This window comes from Syngnathoides biaculeatus, chromosome 12 (genome assembly GCF_019802595.1).
Source record: "Syngnathoides biaculeatus isolate LvHL_M chromosome 12, ASM1980259v1, whole genome shotgun sequence".
Classification (NCBI taxonomy): Eukaryota; Metazoa; Chordata; class Actinopteri; order Syngnathiformes; family Syngnathidae; genus Syngnathoides; species Syngnathoides biaculeatus.
The window spans coordinates 15,429,105-15,449,186 of NC_084651.1; the positions used below are offsets into that span (position 1 = coordinate 15,429,105).

Here is a 20,082-nt window from a genome sequence, read left to right on the forward strand (position 1 = left end):
CGCTCTCTAGCGGTTGGAGATATACAAACGTACACAAGGAAGTTGATGAAAGGCCTGTGCAATATTTCCACCTTAATTGAGATTTCGTCTCCATTAAGCACTGCTTCACAAACTTTACTTAAAATAGAACATATTTAAGGCACGCCTCCCAGAAAAAATGTCAGAAAAAGTGTAACTACTGAAATAACCATCTCGATTCCATTTCCACATTTAGTGTGTGTAATTAAGCCCTATTTCGTTGAACACAAAGCGATTTGAATGAATGAATGAATGGCAAAAGTTGGATACACAGGTTTGGTGTACCTTCTGCCACCTGATGGAAGACCATTTAATTGTTCTGTATTTCACTATATGTCACTGCCATATGTAGAATTAATCAATTTACTGTTTTTCACCGTCATAGTGACCATCTGGGAAATCCTATGTGCCCCACGATGAAAATGAGTTTGAACCCTCCATGATCAGCAGCACAGACGAGCCTTTGCGTACCTGTGTGGAATAACTCCCTTTTATTGTTTTCAAAGGTTTTTGGACGTTTTATGATTAGTTCTTCTACATGTGTGTTTTTTTTCTCACAATAATTGTGAATGTCCCCAGATTTTAGTTAATTACAATCATTTGTCAAATCTAGCAATACACTGTAGTTAATAAAAGAGGATCAATAACATGAACTACATTAAAAGGCAGATGCATTGGCACCCAAGCACAATACTTACTTTCTGAGTTTACTATCACTGTCTGAACTTCACTTTCAGGAATGTGTTTACATGAGGTGAAGCCTGGTTTCTTGTGTGTAGCCATCATGAATATGATTTTATTTTTATTTTTTTTTTCAATACATTGAAGTTGGCCTGGGAAAAGTGAACTGGCCCTTCCATGTCAAAATCGGGATTAATAATTACAACAACTCAAATAAATAAATTAAAATATTGCCCGCCCCCCCCCCCCCAAAAAAAATGAAGTAAGCCCACTCTTGTTTTCACTGGGTCGAACCTACAGTTCATCCTTGATAAGAGACAAAACTCGTTGTTAATTTAATGGAGTCAATTTGTCCATAAAGTGTAGTCATTTTTATTAAATTGACCTTACTTCCTGATTGTAGTAGATCCAGCTATGTATGAGGAGGGGCAAAAGAGTAACAGACCAACCAACCTCTAAAGTGAAGTGTTCCTTGTTTGGCTTGTTCAATAGGGATTGTAAATGAGCCTGTTCGTATCCTCCCATTATACAGAATGAGTGTATTACTGTACTCGAAGATTCCCCCAGGGAACGTAAATTATCCAAAACCTAATTTTAATTGAAAAAACAAACATGCAATTCCGTATATCTTTTCCTTAATTGATGTAACACATTTTACAATTAGTTAACTTTCATTGATTACCTTTCCCAATAAAAATGATCAAATGAAAGGTGTTGAACATTTACAGTCTTATAATTACATGACCTCATTTTGACTAAGAGTGAAATGGCATGTTGCTAATGCAGCCATCCCTCCTCAAATCCGTGACGATTAATTTCCCTTAATCCATAATACAGTAATCTCTTCATATAGCCAGTATATAATCATTTCTACAATTTACTGTATACACCATTGGATGCTTCGTAAGTATTTACATAAAGAAGTGAATATTCTTCACCAACATAAGCATCATTTGACACTTTCCTACGTGGAAAACACACACTGGCAGCCAGTGGCTCCAGCATTGTCTGGTTGCCTGGCAACTGTCGGCGTGGCGTGGTTGCTAAGGCTGTGTGGGATGAGGGGGGGGGGGGGGATGATGCTGCTCTGATTTCCAGCTGAATTGAGGCAGTCAGTAGGGAGAAGCCCCCACTTCCCCACTTCCAGTCCGCACACAGGACTCTATTGAACAATAGTGCAGTGCCAATGGCCCGAGGCTGGTCACACGAGCTCTTGTTCAGGGTCACCACTGTGCTCATCCCTCAGCCCTCTTTTACAAATTAACTTAGAGCAAAGATTGTGTTTAGGAGATATGATGATGTAGCCATTTCTGGCGTGGCCTCAAGTTAATGTGAGGCGCAATTTTCGAGGCCTGCCAGGTTGGAAGACTGAAAAAGAAGCAGGAAGAAGGAGGCAGTGTGTGTGGAGGAGTCACACACGTGGTGCTCATCACAGATTTTGCAGTCAAAACAAGACTACAACAGTCGGACTTGGTGGAAAATATTTGCCAGCTGTGATATGCTAATGTGAAAACTAAGACGGCTGCCACATGAATGAATGGTTGTATTTGAAGAATAGGCTATGATTAGCTTATACAAGTGCTGTGGTGTTCACAGCAGGTGGAAGCGTTTATCAGAAATGGAACAAGTTTAGACTATTACACTTGTGGTGCATCAGAATAGAAAAGTGCTCACTGTGCTAAGAAGAACAGGTTTTATTAATAGTTTTGTAATACCATATATAATGCAATTGCATATCTTTGGCGAAAATAAATCTTATAAACATTTTATCAACAGAGGTTAGCATACAAAAAAAAAAAAAAATGTGTCAGTCAAAAGCCATGGCAGACACAAACCGATACTGGGCTGGCAGTTTTAATTTTTTTTTTTCCATTTTTCAACCAATGCAATTTAATCATACCCATACAGGACCTGCAACTTAAATTTTAGAACCATATGACCGATATTCAATAAAAGCTGATAAGGAACAGAGCGACTGGTGTTATGTGTGATTTTAGCTTTGTGGCATCTCTACTTTTACAGTTTTTGTAGTCAGCGAGAGAAACAGAACCTTCATTTGACAAGTGAGTGTTAAGGGAAAAACGAGTGATAAGTCCCTATCAGGGGTGGGGAACCTTTTTCTTTTCAGGGGCCAATCCAGTTTTTATGGTGTCCTCTGAGGGCCATATCACAGCTCAAGGGGGAAAAAAATTAATTATGTTTATCATTAAATATCACCTCATACATTATTATATGAGAATTACTGGTTTCAATATTTTGGACTTCCTCTGAGTCCTTAAATGTTCTGTGGACCAGATTTATGCTCTCACGGTGTAGGTTCCCCACTCCTGCTCAAAAAAACAAAACAAAACATTGGTTCTGCATCTACAGCAGCCTGGGGATTCCGTGAGTCAGTCTTCTCCAATTTCCAGTGACAATTAAAATAATTCACAAGACCTGGAAGCATGACCGATCGAGTGGCAGTAGTTTTATGTACTTAGCTTAAGTAAAAAATATACTGTATTAACATACGCATGGAGACAAAATGTAAAATGATTAAATCAGAAATTCTCTAGCACACGGGGACTATGTGCCATTTTGCACCATCCAAGTATTCAAATTTCAAATTTGGCAGCAAAAGAAGGATTTTGTATGAATCTTGAGATTTTTTATACATGCTAACAAAAAGCAAAGAAAACCTGGCAGTCATAGTTAAATTGCAAAAACAAACAAAAATAAAACACCCCCTCTATAGACAATTGGCAAAAAAAAAACTTATAACAATAAAAGAGGGAAAATAGGGTGTATTGCTGTGAAATAAAAAGCAGAGCAAGACAAAATACTTATGAGAAAAAAAAAAAATGTGCCTCGTCATTCCTTTCAGATGACCAGTGATTAATGGTGTTTCCACCTCATAAATTAATGTTATAAATAAGGTAACGACTCATGAACAATTGTTCTTCTTTCACAGCAAAATAAGACCAGTGTATGCAAGAATTACTGTACGTCTGCAGCTTACTTTGAACAGATCCAACCACAAAGTGGCTGAAATCAACCAAAGGATTGGTTGCGTCACTACACTTCCCAGAGTCCACACGCATTTCCTGTTAATGGGCTTCAGAAAACTGGGACATCAAGTCATGACTCTCAACATAATTATATGGTGGGAACAGGGAAACATAGTGACTATGGCCCCTTGCAGTTTTATATCAGTGGCACAGTAAAATGTTTGGCACAGACATTACATGGTATACTTGCAGCTACCATAACCCACTGTGGCACTTTTTTGTTTTGTTTTTTTAACTCACGTGGGATGAGATTGCTATAGTGCATGTCTGTTTTCCTCAGATTGTGAAGTACTTTTGATTTTAATACCTAAATGAGAAATGTGGCCTGCAACCTCCCAGAGTGAGCCGACTAATCAGCTGACCGTAAACACCACATTTAACAGTTTGAGGGGGAATAGTACTTCCTTATTTTGTTTTAAGGAGGAAGTGCCGCGAGAGGAACACGAGTGGCCGACAACCGGAAGTGAGGCCTAATTACGAGAGCAGTACAAATCTTCATATGGATTCCAGTTATGTGCATTCATATCTGTACTGGTAAGTTTATCATGCCCTTGACAAGCTCTACTGCAATTCTCTCACAAATTATCCCTTGCAGCAGACTTCGACAAGGAATAAACTCCAAATACAGTACAAGAACCAGTGGTTATTTACCATCCAATCCACAAGGGTGAATACACAATGAGTTGAGCATCATGGCTACTTTTTTTTTTTTTTTGCATGGGAAGAGCAACTGATTCTCTCATCTCACCTTGGGTTTGGACTGAAGCAAACACACACAAACACACAAAAAGTAAAAATTATGGAGGAAATCATATGCACAAAGTCAAGAGGCAGATGTTGATTTCATTTGAGACGTTTACGCCACAAATGTAAAACACACGGGTAGATGAAAGTGATTAACCAGACCAAAACAGAGCCTGGCGCAGTGGCAAAGTTTGCAAGTAAAATTTGGCAGTGGCAGAATAAATAGTACTCCCAGTTTTGCTAATCCTCAAAAGTTGTGTGTCATTTATGTTCATGGCAAAAGAAGACTAACACTATCTCATTCATTCGCTCAATTCGAGCTTAACTAGCATCTCTGGGGCTGGAAAACTCACATTAAATGATGTGAAAAAAATTAAGGTTGTGAAATTATTGCATCTCTCTCTCAAGAGCTGTAGAGCACAAGTTATTTTAAAACAGTGCCATATTTCCTTTATCTTTTGAGCACAGGAGGGAAAACTTATAACACCAGGTTAGCTTTTGTCCATTACAAACATGCACTCATTCACTTCATACATAGATTCACTTGGAAGAGGATACAGGATTGAGGAGGAAGCATGCAACGCTTTGAGTTAGAAAAAGCTTTCCCATTTGTCAGAGGAAAAAAAAAAATCTTGATTCACCATCGTCCATGTCGACAGAAGCAGGCAGTTCATTTTGGATTCAATTCGCCATAGCCTAGACACCCCGCAATGTAATGTGACCGCTCCGAAGCTGCAAAAGTCTCTTTATGGCTTTGTTCTCCTGTGTGAACAATACTATTGCCATTTGTTTTGTTGGACAGAGATATCCCAAAAAAACAATGAAGGAAAGGCTCAAAATGGCAAATATTCGATGAGTTAAGGAGAAGGAGGCACACTGGGACAAACGACGGAGGTGACGGTTCACAGGGTCCGGAGTCTGATGACAGGGTATTTTTATTTCGGAGTATATTTTAAATTTTTATTTCCTGTTAAGTTTTGTGCTCTTGACATTGCGTTTGGAGCCCTCTGTGCAGCTGCGTATACCAGCGAGGTGCAGCAAGGAACCAGCGGCCTCTTTAAGCTCCTCATCGAGCTCCAGCTTGACCTCGCGTCGTGGCCTTTTGCCAACAGGCCACTTAATGGCGGGTGGGCGGCGCTGCATTTGGTTGGCGCTTCTCTCCTCCCAGAGGTCGGAGTCGTCGTCGCTGTGGAAGCCCTCGCTGCCGGCGCGGCGGGACTGCCTGCGGTCGCAGCCTCCTTCATCTAAGGAGGACAAGGATGAGGAGGAAGACCGGGAGGAGCAGCGCTGCAGGGCGACACTGCTGTAGTTGTGGTCCTGCTTTGGATCGCTGCTCACTAGGACTGAGTCGGGTCTGGAGAGGTCCAGTGGGCTGTCAGAATTGCCTGTTAAAAGCAGATGTAGCAAACACCAATGAGTACTACAGTTTTTAGACACGTTGCTTCTAAGCTCATTGAAATACAGTGCCCAAAATAAGTGTTTACCTGCAAATTAATTGACACCAAAAAAAACCAACACCTGTCCTAAGCGGTTTCCAAGTAGTCCACTCCATTTTATCTCAATTACTTTGAAACTCAATGGAGTTTATCCACATTGCACTTCTGTATTTGGGGTAAGAAGACGTAGCAACTTTTGGTCACCACGAAAACGCATGTTGACAACATGGGAAACGTTGATACTCCAAAAAAGTTAGCACAGACCATAGCGGAAAAACCACAGCGTCAGCTCTAAAAGTAGTTTTATTTAAAGTTCAACACCAAATGTTTCAGTTTAACTTACACAATCCCACATTATAAAACCTATATAATTATTGGGGTATTTTTTTCATCAGGTGGTTTACCAGTTGCTTGTAACATAGAGACATTGGAAATGTATGCCTCCTAACCCTTCCACAAGAAATGCTGAATGTTACTGTGAGTACAGCCATTACTCAACAATAAACAATATTTTTAATGGTCAACTGATCACTTTCTATGCCCACGCCAAAAACGTAATGGGAAGTACTAATACTGATAATGATTTAAAAAAAAAGCTTCTTCCAAGAACGCATTATTAGCCATGTTAAAGGGCCATGTCGCAAACATTTTTATAAGTTTCTGTGCTTGGATAACAATCAAACATATGCATACAATTTTAATCTGAACAGAGATGATGAAGATCACCAAATGAATTAGCAGACAAATAAAAAAAACAACACTTAAGCAATGGGGTGGGTGATATGTGAGGAGGGTGAACATATGGTTGCTGTTGGATTCTCTTACATGGGTCAACGTGGTGCCCTGGGGCAGAGTTTAAGAGCATCATGGCAGTGGCAGCATCAATATCAGACTCTGGAAGAGGAGAGAACATGCATGATGGTCAGTCCTAAGGTGTGAGTGCACGGCAGCAGGGCGTTTCTGTCCCTTTAACCTTGCTCAAGCCCTTTTTCCACCAAGCTGTAGTTTGGTAGGGGTCACATTTGGTCCACAAAATAAAATAACTCATCTCGGCTATTTAGGTACTGAGTAAAACAACCTTCTTGTAGTCTGTTGTCGCCCAACAGAATGGTCATCTTTATTTTTTAACAGTTTTTTTTCTACCAACAGCCATAAGACACAATGGTGGAGGGGGGGCAAGTCTGCATGTGCTCTATTATTATTCTGTTTACTTCATTTTGCTTGGTTTAATTAATTTGTACATAATGTGTACACTGTGAGTTGCAATTCCATTTACACTGCTGAAGAAGCTACAGCCATCCCACCTGCCTGCCTCATGGTGGTACTACAAGCCATAGAAGGGTTCAACTGTTCCGAAGACTGTCGTACTAAGAAGAGCTGAACATTTTCCCTTGATGGCTAAGTAAGCCCAAAAAATGCCTATGGAATGGATTAGACCAAACAAAGATTAATCGAAACAAAGCAGAGGATAAATTCATGCCACTGATAGGGTAAATGTATCTGATCGTCTCAGACCTAACCAAGTGTCTAAAAGCCTCATGGCTCACTTCTGGGGATCTAAATTATTAATGATTACAGCAAGATTGAGTGCTCCACACTCAGCACCAGCGGAACCTCAGCCTGTTGTCAAGGTTACAAATCTAAGAGGCAGAGAGAGGAGGGAGCCATAGCTAAGGAATCGAATGGAGAACATGAGGCATCAATGACTTGAAAGTAATAAATCAAACTAAGAATTGAGGCGGGGTGGACAAGATGCTGGATGTTCTGGGACTGAAATGCACAAAAGCACCACAATTGTGATACATTCACAAGCACACTAAAACAAAACCACCAAGCTGTAGAGCATGTGAGCATACAAAGCGCAGAAGGACTGCCTCACCTTTAAATGAGCAACCTTGCAGAAAGAGATGACGAGGGGGTGAGGAGGCACTGCAGGAGAGATTAAAAAAAAAGAGACATAAAGTGCCATACTTGAATTACAAAAGTGTATTAAAGAATCAGACACTACTCGAACCCATCAAAATGACACCACAAAAAGAATCTTCAGTTTCAGAGAACCAAGGCCATTTAACTTGGAACAATGGTCTGATTTGATGCGTGAGATCAATTTCCTGCATCATCACATCCTGTAGTAATTTATTGTGGTGAATGAAGAAGGGTCACCTGGGCGGGGAGGCGGGTGGTGTACAGAAGGCATGTGCGGCGGGAAAGTGCTGCTTCTTAAGGGCTTGAATCAGGTTGGGGCGGTATTCTGGGTCGACACACCAGAGAGAACCTTTCCCATTGGTCTGTAATCATATTGAAACATGATGAGACTATGAAGAATGAACATCCTTGATCGTGACAATAAAAACAACACTCACTTCCCAAGATCATTACTATTTTTTAAAGCTCTGAGTTTTGAAAGTGTATCAACTGTCAGTCATGCTAATGTGATTTTTAAGTCTAACACCACAACCTAGGACACAAAATACAGTTAAGAAAACTTTATTTTTATTGTGGAGCTGTGGTCATTTCGAGTAACAACAGAAAACGCCCATTATCACGCTTTCGTTGCTTCTCATACATATGCTGATTTATGGCTTTGAGTGCTATACAAAGAGACATATTGAATAAAACTAATTATTTTTAAGCCAAATATTGCCCTATAGAAACTGAATGTTCATTTTTGACTTCCTAATGACAAATAGAAGTTGCACTCATAGAGCATTTCTCCTGGTGGAGATTGTCATTTTAACAAAGTACATCCACGTACTGCACACACTGCTCCAATGTAAGCAATGAATGTGTCTGTTAGTGACGTGTGCCTGTGTGTTAACTGTCACAGTATCTGATGGTGGTGTATTCCTGCCTAGGCTCAGGGAGCGAGGAAGGGAGGGTGGAGAATAACCTTGACTCACATTACCAGACCGTCCCCTATGCAGGAAGAAGGAAATGTTTCCATGGCAACGGAAACCACCAGCCAGTGTCATGTGAAACTGGCGCTGGTCTATCAGCAGATGAAGTGTTCACACTGTGCACCTGCATGGTGGGTGACTTGCGCTACTCCATGGTGCTACTCACAGAGTGCTAACTTCCCGTGGTTTAAAAAATACCAAGTTGTAGCCAGCCACACCCCTAGCACCACAGGCTCTACCGGTCACAACTCTGAACTCATACTGAAGTTCAATATGGCAACCATTGTGTCTCTCCCTGGAAAACCCTTTCTGTCACAAATTTAGACAACACTGGGTATGAACAAATATTCTTCTTGTGAGCATGAACATTACCTTGTATTTACAGGACCAAAAACCATATTTGTTTGCCATATTAGAAAGATCACATACAACAACAACAACAACAACACACTGGGTTATGCCACACATTTTTCAAGTGTGTTTTTGGGGAGCTAAAGACAATGCTCAGGAAAACAAGTAAAGATTTTAAACTTTAGCCTCGTTAAGAGAGAGAGTTTCAAAACTCGTGCAGCAAACCACAACTGCTTTAGACTCTTTAAAAAGGTAAAATTCCTGAGTACGCAGTTTGAAAAATACAAGAAAACTGACTTCAACTAGGCTTTCTGGGTCACAAAACATCAGAGCATTGTGGATGAATAACAAAAACAAACATATAAAAAACTTTTGCGGATATACAAACTCATTTCCATGTGAACAGGCTCTATGAGAACTGAACTACCACAAACGACTGCTAAAACATCAAAACGTATTGTTACACATGCAGGAAACAGCTGAAGTAAACGTGCACTGAAATGTACTTGTTTTTTTAAAAAATACATTTTACTTTTTTAATACTTTAATTTGTTTATTTAGGATTTATTTAGGTTCATTTAGGATAGGGCATAAACTTAATTTATTTGTGTCATTATTTTGTGCTGCACCACATATTAAAAGATTGGATTTGTTTACAACTCGTGACTTATAACTCTATAAATGGGCATCATGTTAGGATTCCTTTTTTAGATTTTTTTTTTTTTAAGTTAGATAACAGACCATTTGGATACACTTTTTTTTCTTAATGCATTACAACGGTATCGGAGCTCTGCATTGGCAAACACTCAAAATCACGTGACTCAGATATGGGTAGGAAAAAAAATGTAGTATCAATCACTATGAACTTTAAGCAGGCTCCAACTGATTAGCTTGTTTCCCTGAATAGTGGCGGAATATTGACTTTTGTCTATTGGAAACTTTGTTACTGTTGTACCTTGTAGGGTAGCTGAAGCACTCAGCCCTTTTCTGATTTACCTCCTAATTAGCCATGTGATTTAAAGCAACATTTGTGAACACAGCTGTTTTCTAAATGTAAATCATTGTGGTTCAAAAGGATCATTAGTTCAATTTAAGATACCAGTACATCAAAGTATTTTTCAAGTTTTTGTCTGCATACAACAGACTAATTTATTCAAGAGCTTTTTAAAAGTTGGTTTTACAATCAACATTTATGCATATTTGGTAATGATACTGTAAGAATTTCTTAGTTGAACTGTATTATTATATTGTATGTATAATTTTAAAGGTTTGACCTTCTCCAAAAGTTGATCAAGTCAAATTTTACGTTAGATGTGCACTACCTGGCACATACAAAATCTATCTGATTGTGGTTTGTTTGCAATTTCTGCATAGTTGTGACCTGGACAAAATTCTAGACTTTTTGCAGTAGACGATACTGTACTGCCATTAAATAGCAGACCTGACCATTGCCACATTAGCCACACTATTTAGAGTATAGGGATTTGCTGAATGAATTATTTTGTGAGTAAAAATTTTAAAACAACATTAGAATTGTAGTATATAGTGGTTATAGTCAAATGGTGACATAAAATAAGGATTCTATTGTCCTGATGAATATGTGTATTGAAGTGAGGAGGCAGCTTAATGACATACCTTTCCTAAACTCCTTTCGACCTTTCGAAAACATTTATTCAAGGAGAGATTGTGACGCACGGAGTTCTTCCATCCAGTGGGAGCATTGGAGAAATAAGGGAAGTGCTCAAGAATCCAGCCATAGATTTCTTTGACAGGTAAAGATTTGCTGGGCGATTGCTCAATGGCCATGTAGATGAGGAGCGAAAACGAGAAAGGGGGTTTAGACTTCAATGAGTCCCGCTCCCTGCCCCTACTGTGAGCTGAGGCTGAGGAGGAGGTTAAAGTTCCATGGCTGGATCCATAATCTCCCTCGATGTCAAAGAGGGGGCTGCCACTGGGTTGAGCTTCTGGACCTCCTAATGTGAAGTTCTGAAGCAGGTTCTCATGGAGCCAGTTGAGGTTGGTGAGTTCCTCATCTTCAGTACCTCCAGTCCGATCCACGCTGGTCGCAAGGGGGCTGGATGCGCACTCCGCCTCAGGCAGTGTTCCCACTCCACAAACTCCTCGAAGCCATGTCCGCCCCTCTTGCATATCCAGAATTTCCGTTTTCTTGTCTGGTGACATCCCAATAATTGGACCCATTAAATCAACCAGTTCTGTAAAAAAAAAAAAAAAAAAAAGAGAAGATAGAGCTCAAGATTCTGCATGATTAGTCAGAAACATGTTTTTTAAAGTTGCCATGATGACAGCACTGTTTACAACAAATTGGAATACTGGGCACATAAAGGTTTTCTTGAGTTTTTCATACTGCCAAGCATACTGTGGTCTTTTGCACCTCAACTGTACTCGGTAGGCCTCCGCCCCTCTCCTTCATGCCTGGCAAAGACGGAGAGCCTTTTAGCTCTCCACCTCTTGACTTTAGCAAAGGACTTTCAATGAGATCCTCTCAAGCATCTGAGCGGACTTAAGGCTCCACTCATTGACGCCCACCTCATTTCAGGCAAGACCCGGCTGCTCGTTATGTCTAAATGAGCATGAAACCCACCAATGACTGCTGGAATAAACGACTGCTTCCACCTTACAGTGGAAAGCTTACAGGCTGATCCACATTATGCAAGAATCAAGCCCCAATTGGTCACTTGCAAGATTACGAAGTGTACATTCCTAAAATCTTCTGTTCTCTAACAACTATACGCCATTTCACAGGCCAATACAGACGGTTTTATCAAAGTACATTAAATGAGAGAATGGCATCTCTTGTTCACATGCACCACCTTACGCGCTTCTGTTCAAACGTACAGTATCAATACAAGACACTGGTAAAACTAAGCACACCGATAGGTATACTTTCGACAGATGTACTTGATTACTGCGCTGCATGTGTATCAGTCAAAACAAGTGAGAAAGAAGCAATAGTCTTTTTTTTTTGTCTTAGTTTTTTCTTTGGCAGCAGTGAAAAAAAATAAAGTTAATTCTTTTTACCAATTGCCCATTGCCCAAACACACAGATTTAGGCTGATAACACGGAATTTTGCCAGCCCTAAGTATTCCTTCGTTATTGTGTTCAACATTAACATTTACATCTACTGTATATTAAATCCATTCCCCCAACAAATACAAGTAAAGGCATTGTACGCTGGGGACGCCAAGTGTACTCTTTGGCTCAGCTCACAACAAGCTTTAAGTCTCGGGTGTCACCATGACAACCATGCCGTCCTTTCAATTAAGGAAAAAAAATCTCACAAACGAGAGAAGGAAAAAGAGTAATCCATGCTACCGTTCTCCACCATGATATGCACACAGCGGCAAAGGGAATGCTGCAGCACCTGAGTGTGGACACCAGATGCCTTTGAGTGCGGTTATGTATGTAGCAACATAAGGGGACATATAATCTGTCAGATAGGCATATCTTTTCATTGCTGTGATAAGATAGGAATTGGGTCAGACTAAAGAGTTTGCTTAGAGAACGAGATGGGAAAGGGAGTGCATGCACTGACATACACACTGACACACGAATCAGTTTGTCAAATTCAGCCAGTGAGAACAGGAGAAGGCATTAGTGCATTGAGTATATTACCACTTAACCCTCAATGGGTTAAATACATACAAAACATATAGACAAACCCAATTTGCTTTATACTGTAGTTGTGTCATGGGTTTATACTGGCCTTTCTAGTACTTGCAGTGGATTTGATACCTCTGATAAGGACGTTATGGTTTCACAAAAATTGGCTTGATTGGAAAAAAAAAGAATCTCAAAGCTCGTTTCAAGTTTGCTGAACAACTCGAATCAAATTGAAAATCTACGGAAAGAACTGAAACTCCTGGTCCAGAAAAGAATCCCACAGAACCTTCAAGATTTGAAGACTGCTTGTGGGGAGGAATGGGCTAAAATCACACCAAAGCAAAGCATGTCACTGATTTCTCCATACGAGGGGTGACTTGAAGCTCTCATTGCAAAAAAGCCTTTGTACAAAGAATTAAATAAATACCAGTTTGTGTCTTCAAAATTTTTTCCGTGTTCACATTATTACACATAACTTAGTTTCTGATCCTATTTGTTCTAGTTTCTTTGCATGCATGGATGGATTACTGTACTTGGGTTGCAGCTTGTTAAGTAGCTGGATAGCTGGCTTCTTAAACCACAAGACGAATAATTGTTATGCTGTCACGATTGTGTAATAAGTGTTGGCTGTCGCTGGTTCAGCAGTGCTGTTGTGCAAGGTTAATTCAGCCACTGGTCTTTACCCAACTACATGAACTCAAGTATTGTACATTAATTCAGTTTTGACAAACGGTAAGTAATGTTATGTCATTCAAGCCACTTTGTTCTAATTTTAAAATCTGTTCAGATTATCTGACATCTTAAGTGACAGTTACATACCCGTTTTTATATTCTTCCACTGTATATGAAATAATATTTACCATCGAAAATTGTTAATATTATTGTCACTTATCAACTACTCATTCATCCATTTTCCGTCCCACTAATCCTCATTAGCGTCACGGGCGTGCTGGAGCCTATCCTAGCTCACTCTAGGGAAGAGGCAGGATATACCCTTAACTGGCAGCCAGCCAATTGCAGGGCACATATAGGCAAATACCCATTCACACGCAACACTCAAACCTCTAGGCAATTTAGAGACTTCAATTAAGCTATTGTGCATCTTTTCGGGATGTGGGAGGAAATCGGAGTACCTGGAGAAAACTCACGCAGGGACAAGGAAAACATGCACATGACAAAGAGGTGGGGCCGGATTTGAACCTGGGTCCTCAGAACTGTGAGCAAGATGTCCAGTTGTCCACCGTTCCTCCATTAGCAACTAAAAAGGTTTCCATCTGCCTATTTTCAAAGCCGCTTATCCTCACAAGGGTTGCAGGAGTGCTGGAGCCCATCCCAGCTAACTTCGGGCGAATGGCGGACTAGACCCTGAACAGGTCGCCAGTCAGTCGCACGGCTCATCTAGACACAGACAACCACGCACACTCAGATTCAAACCATCACTGAGTGGGAACTGAACGCATGCTGCCTGCACCAAAGTTAGGCGAGTGCAACACGACACCACCAGTGACGACTAAAAAGGGTAAATTAGGAGGGAAAATGTCTCTTTCCTGAGCTCAGGAAGTCCTTAAAGGGGAAATCCAGTGGTTTGCATTAACAATGTATCCAATAGGTCATGTAATCTGTACTCTATCTCGACAATGTGATGTTAAATCCTCTCTCATTTAATAGTGTTTTGAGAAGACTTTTATTGAAAATTACGAATTTTCAGGGGCGCTGCTATTGTCGCGAGTCACATGACTTATGTGGGCGTATGTGACGTGTTACGTGCCGTTCCAAACGCTCGATTACATGGGACACCATTATGCCCAGGCTGATTTCTCAGATTTATTCTCATCTGAAGAAGAAATAGCAGTATCGGTTGATCGGGAAGACGGAGGAGTACTTCCATACACATCCGTGAGCGGCACAGCCGTGAGCTGTTCTCTGCCGCTCAGTTGATCGGAAGACTGAGGAATACTTCCATACAGATTTGAACCTGTGGTTGTAAATAATAATTATAAAAATAGAGTAATGATTGGATTAAAATCTGCAATAGAGAAGGACTGTGAAACAAAACTTTATCGGTGATGTGGACATACTGGATTAAACTGGAGTCTATCCATGTTTAAAGGAAAAGCATATTTCTTAAATTGCATTTTGAGATATTTTTCATTAATGGTGCATGTATGAAAGTAGAAACGAGAATGCATTATATTGCACTTTGTTATTGTCATATAACTTCAATGGCAATATTGGACATTTACAGTTTAAGTTGTCATGTTTGACTTAATGAGCAAAAGAGTTTAACAAAATAAGGATATTTTTTTTTTCTGCTGGTCTGAAAAATAAGATGAACTGTATGTCATTTGATCCGTTGCATCCCTTCAAAAAAAATCTGTGCAAACCCAATGGTTTTGTAACCCACGTCATTTGTAACTCAAGGTGTGGCTGTATTACTCCGTAATGTTTGCTATGTTTAGGTGATGGGCACTTGAGGAAAAAATGTTGACCATCAAAGGCGAGAATTAAAAATGTAGAATTTAAAAAAAGATAATATGGAGGGAAAACCTCGTTCTCTGAAATCCTGTTGGAATCCCAGTCTAGTATTTGGCAGATTAATGGAGCTCCGAGTAGTTCCACAGCACGGATTTACCTTAACATCGCAGAGCTGATATTATGTCATTTAGAAAACTTGTTCTTGCATAATAGCACCCTCCATTTTGCCTCAATTCTGAAAGAGTCAGTTGGTAAACAGTTCGACACAATGGCTACTATGTTTTTTTTTTGATTAATTGATTATGAAGCCTGTGTAAAGAGAAAACAAGCTTCCCGGTTCGAAGTCATAGCTACGGTAATAGATAAATAGTAAATTTAAGAGGGACAATCACGTTTAACATGGTCAGATGCTTATCAATGAAATCACATCTTAGGACGTAATCAACGCATAACTTGGGTCTTATTACTGTAGATTTTCTTCATTATATCGTGATAAAATTTTCAATCTGGATGAAATTTAACCATCTTTTATGAATTTCTGTAAGATTCTCAGAGCCTTAGCGTTCAGTGAATAGTTTTGCAGGTAAAAAAAACAAAAAAACTCTTAGCAGAGGTCTGTGCTCTCTGACCAATTGTTTAGGTTGTTTATTGTCTTTCACATTAGATGAGTTTGTGTTAACTAGACTTAGTAATGGATTCACGATTGCCTTTTAGCATCAGCACATACCGTAAATCTGATGAATTTTTCAATTTTGAAATTATCTTCAGGCCAGGGTGGATCACAACACAAAACTTGAGCAACAAGATACAGTAGGAGATACAACACCGTTGGGAGGCTGTGAGAACTGTCCATTTGTGGTGTTAAGAAAATCTCTACTACAAAGCCCAAAACACACAGACAAAAATATATTTTAACATAACGGGCTCCTATTCTGAATGATTTTTCAAAAAGAGAGGGTACAAAGCATAGAGACTAAAAGGAAAATAAGATTCACTCTTCCAAACATTTTTGACTAAAAGTAGCTAAGTCTTTAAGATGCATATCCATCACTTTGTTCATGTCACTCACTCCTTATAATTTGGAACTAATCAGGCTGGGGCCTGAGGATACATCCCAGAAAATTCTCTAAAATTAAGACTTGGACCAACAAAGTTGATAATTGTGCTTGCTGATCAACATTGATGCCTTGATTGAGACTGCTCTTTGCAGTCTAATCACGTCATGATTGTGTTACCCAAAACATTCCACTCACAGACATTACGGTGACAGTCACCACAGGTGTGGCACACAAATTATGACTGCATTCTGTCAACATTTGTTTTGCTGAGGCCTGAAGTAATTTCGTATTATTAAAAACAGAGAAGATGGAAAAAGAAGTCATGGTCTGCCTAAAGCATCAAAACACTGATTCATCTTAAGGCACAAGTGGGCTCTGCCACTTTCTATCCAAGTCCTGACCTCTCAGCTGGGCCCTATCCTGACCGACTACCTGAGAATGACCGGTCCCTTCAAGAAGACTGTCATTTAAATATGAACAGAAGCAATGTGGAAGGACAAGGAATAAATGTTTGTGCCCATTCTATAAGGAAATGTTTTCCGTTATTGCAGCTGGTCAATTACCCCTGCACTTGTACAGAATGTGCTTCACTTCATTCTTACAAAAAAGCTACAGAGGATGGTAAGAATCCAATGATTAATGTAAAGTAATTTCAAGTGTGGAGCCAATGGGACGGACCTGCCTATTGACTGCAGCTCATTGTTGAAAATACAACAAAGGTGTAATGGTGCTGACCTGATGGCTCATCTGCAATTTAAAATAGCACCTTAGACCACGAGCCACATCATATTCATTTGCAAACAGGCAAGGACAAACAGCAGGTGCCAAGGCAAATTTTTACCCCTTTCAAACTGCTCTTTTATCATGTTAAGCACTTACTTAACCCATTCAAAAATGACAAAGAGACAAATAGCTTTAAGTGGGAGATCAAGCCATTGATGTGCCACATAGGTGCAACAGAATGTAAAGATGAGACCATGGTCGTTTCAGGGATGATCTCAGGCATCAGATCTGACTTTCAAGAATCAGTTGCCACGGCAGCCAGTGTGGCGGGCGAAGCGGCTGTGCTCATGTCTGCGCATGAAGAGAGAGCTGATGTGGGAAGATCAATACAGGCGGAAACTGCTGAGGCCAGCAGTCTAGTGCTGTTCTCCATAAAACCTGTCTGACAAAGAGGGGCGGGAAAGGCAGCAGCCAACCTGGATGGCATGGTGCTGTGACGAATCGCCACGAGGGCATACTTAAATAATAGTTGCTCATTATATAGAACATGGGATTTTGAGAAAACACATAATCTGGAAAAGAAGCTCAAGTTTAGATACGCTGAACCACACCCCGCTCACAGCGCCTAAACTAAACCAGTTGACACAAACCAGTTAAACCTCTTAGTCCACAAAGGTGTGTCGCAAAACCCCAATGTCTGTTATTTGAAATCCACCGTAATGTTTCTGACTACTCTGTGAATCAAAACCTGAATTAAACAGTTTGAATGAGAATAAGTCTTCTCTACGTGCATGAAAACAATCATTAATGTGAGGGAGACTCTTGCAACACATCCATATAAAAGCTCATAAAAACAAATATATTAAATGGATTACAACAATCTACCCAGTAAGAGTAGTTATCAGTGGTAAAGCGTGAATGAAAAAGCTTACAAACAATTGCAATCAAGCACACACCCAGGTCGTACAAAAATGCAGTCGTTTTGTCTTTTTTAGTGTGCTTCCATGAGGTTTCTAAATTTTAAGTATTCACCTCACAGTTACAAACAGATGACCAGGAGGGAAGGAAACACCTCCTGGCAGTTGAGGAAGTCACTTTTCAGAGAGCACTCACAGTTGGGCCAGCTTAGACAAAAACAGTGATCTAGCTCAAGAAGAGGCCAAACGTTTATACAATGGCAGCAAACACGCACGCCTGTTAATGGCGCACAAGCAAATAAAAGTAACACTGCAAAGATTGAGTTGTTGGGAACCTGCAACGATTTTATACTTGCAAACTGCACTTTGACTCTAAACAGAGGTTAGTTTTCCAAAGTACAGACCTCCCTCCCAGCAAACACTGAAATCTTATCTCGAGGGTCATGTGCCCGTCTAGTCTAGAAACCCTCCTCCCTCCACAACTTCATCTACTTCCAAATACCACGAACAGAAAACACAGCTATACCATTCCCTTTCGGCCTATTGTCAGTTAAGGTACATATCCTTCTAAAAATATAAGGTTTTAACACAAATTTGCTGTCGATGGTGCTGTGAAAAGTATTCTTCTCTCTTCTCAAATTCTTATATTTGTGCAAAATTTCCCCACTTTAACATAATCAAATGTGTGTTTCTTTCGGCTTGTCCCTTTCGGGGTCGCCACAGCGTATCATCTCAGATGAACGCATATATATGTTTGGCACAGTTTTTACACCGGATGTCCTTCCTGACGCAACCCTTCTCAGGGAGTGGAGGCCCCAGTGGGATACGAACCCACAGCCCCTGGTTTACCAAACCAGTGCTCTAATCACTGAGCTACGAGGCCTCACTTTAACATAATCAAATAAATGTAAATATTACACAAATATAATGGTAGGTTAGGTAACCCAAGTGAACCTAAAATGTTTTTTTTAAATGATTTCATTTATGAACAAAACAACTAGTTACCTGAAACTCTGTGTGAAAAAAGTAACTATCGCCCTTGTTAAATGATAAATTAGTTGTGGCTAATCACATTTTTTGTTGATTTTTACTGATCACAACCAAGCCTGATTGCATACTGACCTGTTCAATCCAGAAATCTTTTTTTTTTCCCATATAGGGGCAGGTAATAATTTTTTTCTTAATAAATGAAGTCACCACTCAAAAACGTTCATTTGGGTAATGCAGGTTTTGTCTGATATTTACATTTGTTTGATGATGTTAAACATTAAAGTGTGGAAACTAAAAATATCAGAATTTGAGAAGGGCGCCAATATCTTTTCACAGTACTGTCTGTTTTCAACATGTTTGGGTTTTTTAGTTTAAGGAACAAACTCAATGTTAATTAATGTAAATCATTGTCAACTTTATTGACCATGCGCACAGAAATTTTCCAAAGACAAAAATAACAATGTATAAATAATAATATATATGTAAACAGATGTTCTTTTACCATAGATCATCATACCTAATTTATCCCAAGAAGTGCTACAAGCATCACACTCCTTTCACAAGAGCTCCCAAATCCTGCCTGAGTATAGTCGTTGTGCCGTCTATTAAATGAATCCTGTTAATTATGCCAGGGATGATGAGACAAAGACCCATTGTGCTTCACCTCTTCCCTGCTAAAGTACTCAATCAAGGAAACGTTCACATCAGTACTGTTAGTGAGGCGTGTCCTAATCTCCAGTGTCCTCTGTCCACCAGTCAGAAATGGAAGACTGGAGGAGGAGATGTTACAATCAATTGAGATGTACATTTCCTTTTGTAAGCAGTCAGTTAAACTATAGATTGTACAGATTTGGCAATACAGTTTTCTCAGTTGTGCACTATGTCTAACAACAAACACCACGCTAAGTGTTTTACAAAGACAATATTGTCAAGTGACCTAAGAAAGACCTGACTGGTTAATTTATAGTACACTTGCCTGATTTTGGTTCAAGCAGTGTGGGTTCAGTTCCCACTCAGCGAGGGCATGAATGTGAGTGCAAATGGTTGTCCGTGTTTCTATGTGCCCAGTGACTGACTGGCAACCAGTTGAGGGTGTAGTCCACCTTTTGCCAAAGTCAGCTTG

The 20,082-nt window shown here is 39.9% G+C and overlaps 1 protein-coding gene across 4 annotated transcripts in view; it reads right to left on the reverse strand.

Annotated features, from left to right (window-relative positions):
* Positions 1–2,378: 2,378 nt before the first annotated feature.
* foxn2a (forkhead box N2a) overlaps positions 2,379–20,082 on the reverse strand; it is a 40,252-nt gene continuing 22,548 nt past the window's right edge. For all 4 annotated transcript variants that reach the window (XM_061838061.1, XM_061838064.1, XM_061838062.1 and 1 more), the window contains exons 2-6: positions 10,810–11,387; positions 8,090–8,214; positions 7,806–7,855; positions 6,752–6,820; positions 2,379–5,875 (exon numbers count right to left, since the gene is read on the reverse strand). In XM_061838061.1, coding sequence (XP_061694045.1) covers positions 5,451–5,875; positions 6,752–6,820; positions 7,806–7,855; positions 8,090–8,214; positions 10,810–11,387 — 1,247 coding nt within the window. In that variant the 3' untranslated portion in view covers positions 2,379–5,450. The remainder of the gene's footprint in view (positions 5,876–6,751; positions 6,821–7,805; positions 7,856–8,089; positions 8,215–10,809; positions 11,388–20,082) is intronic.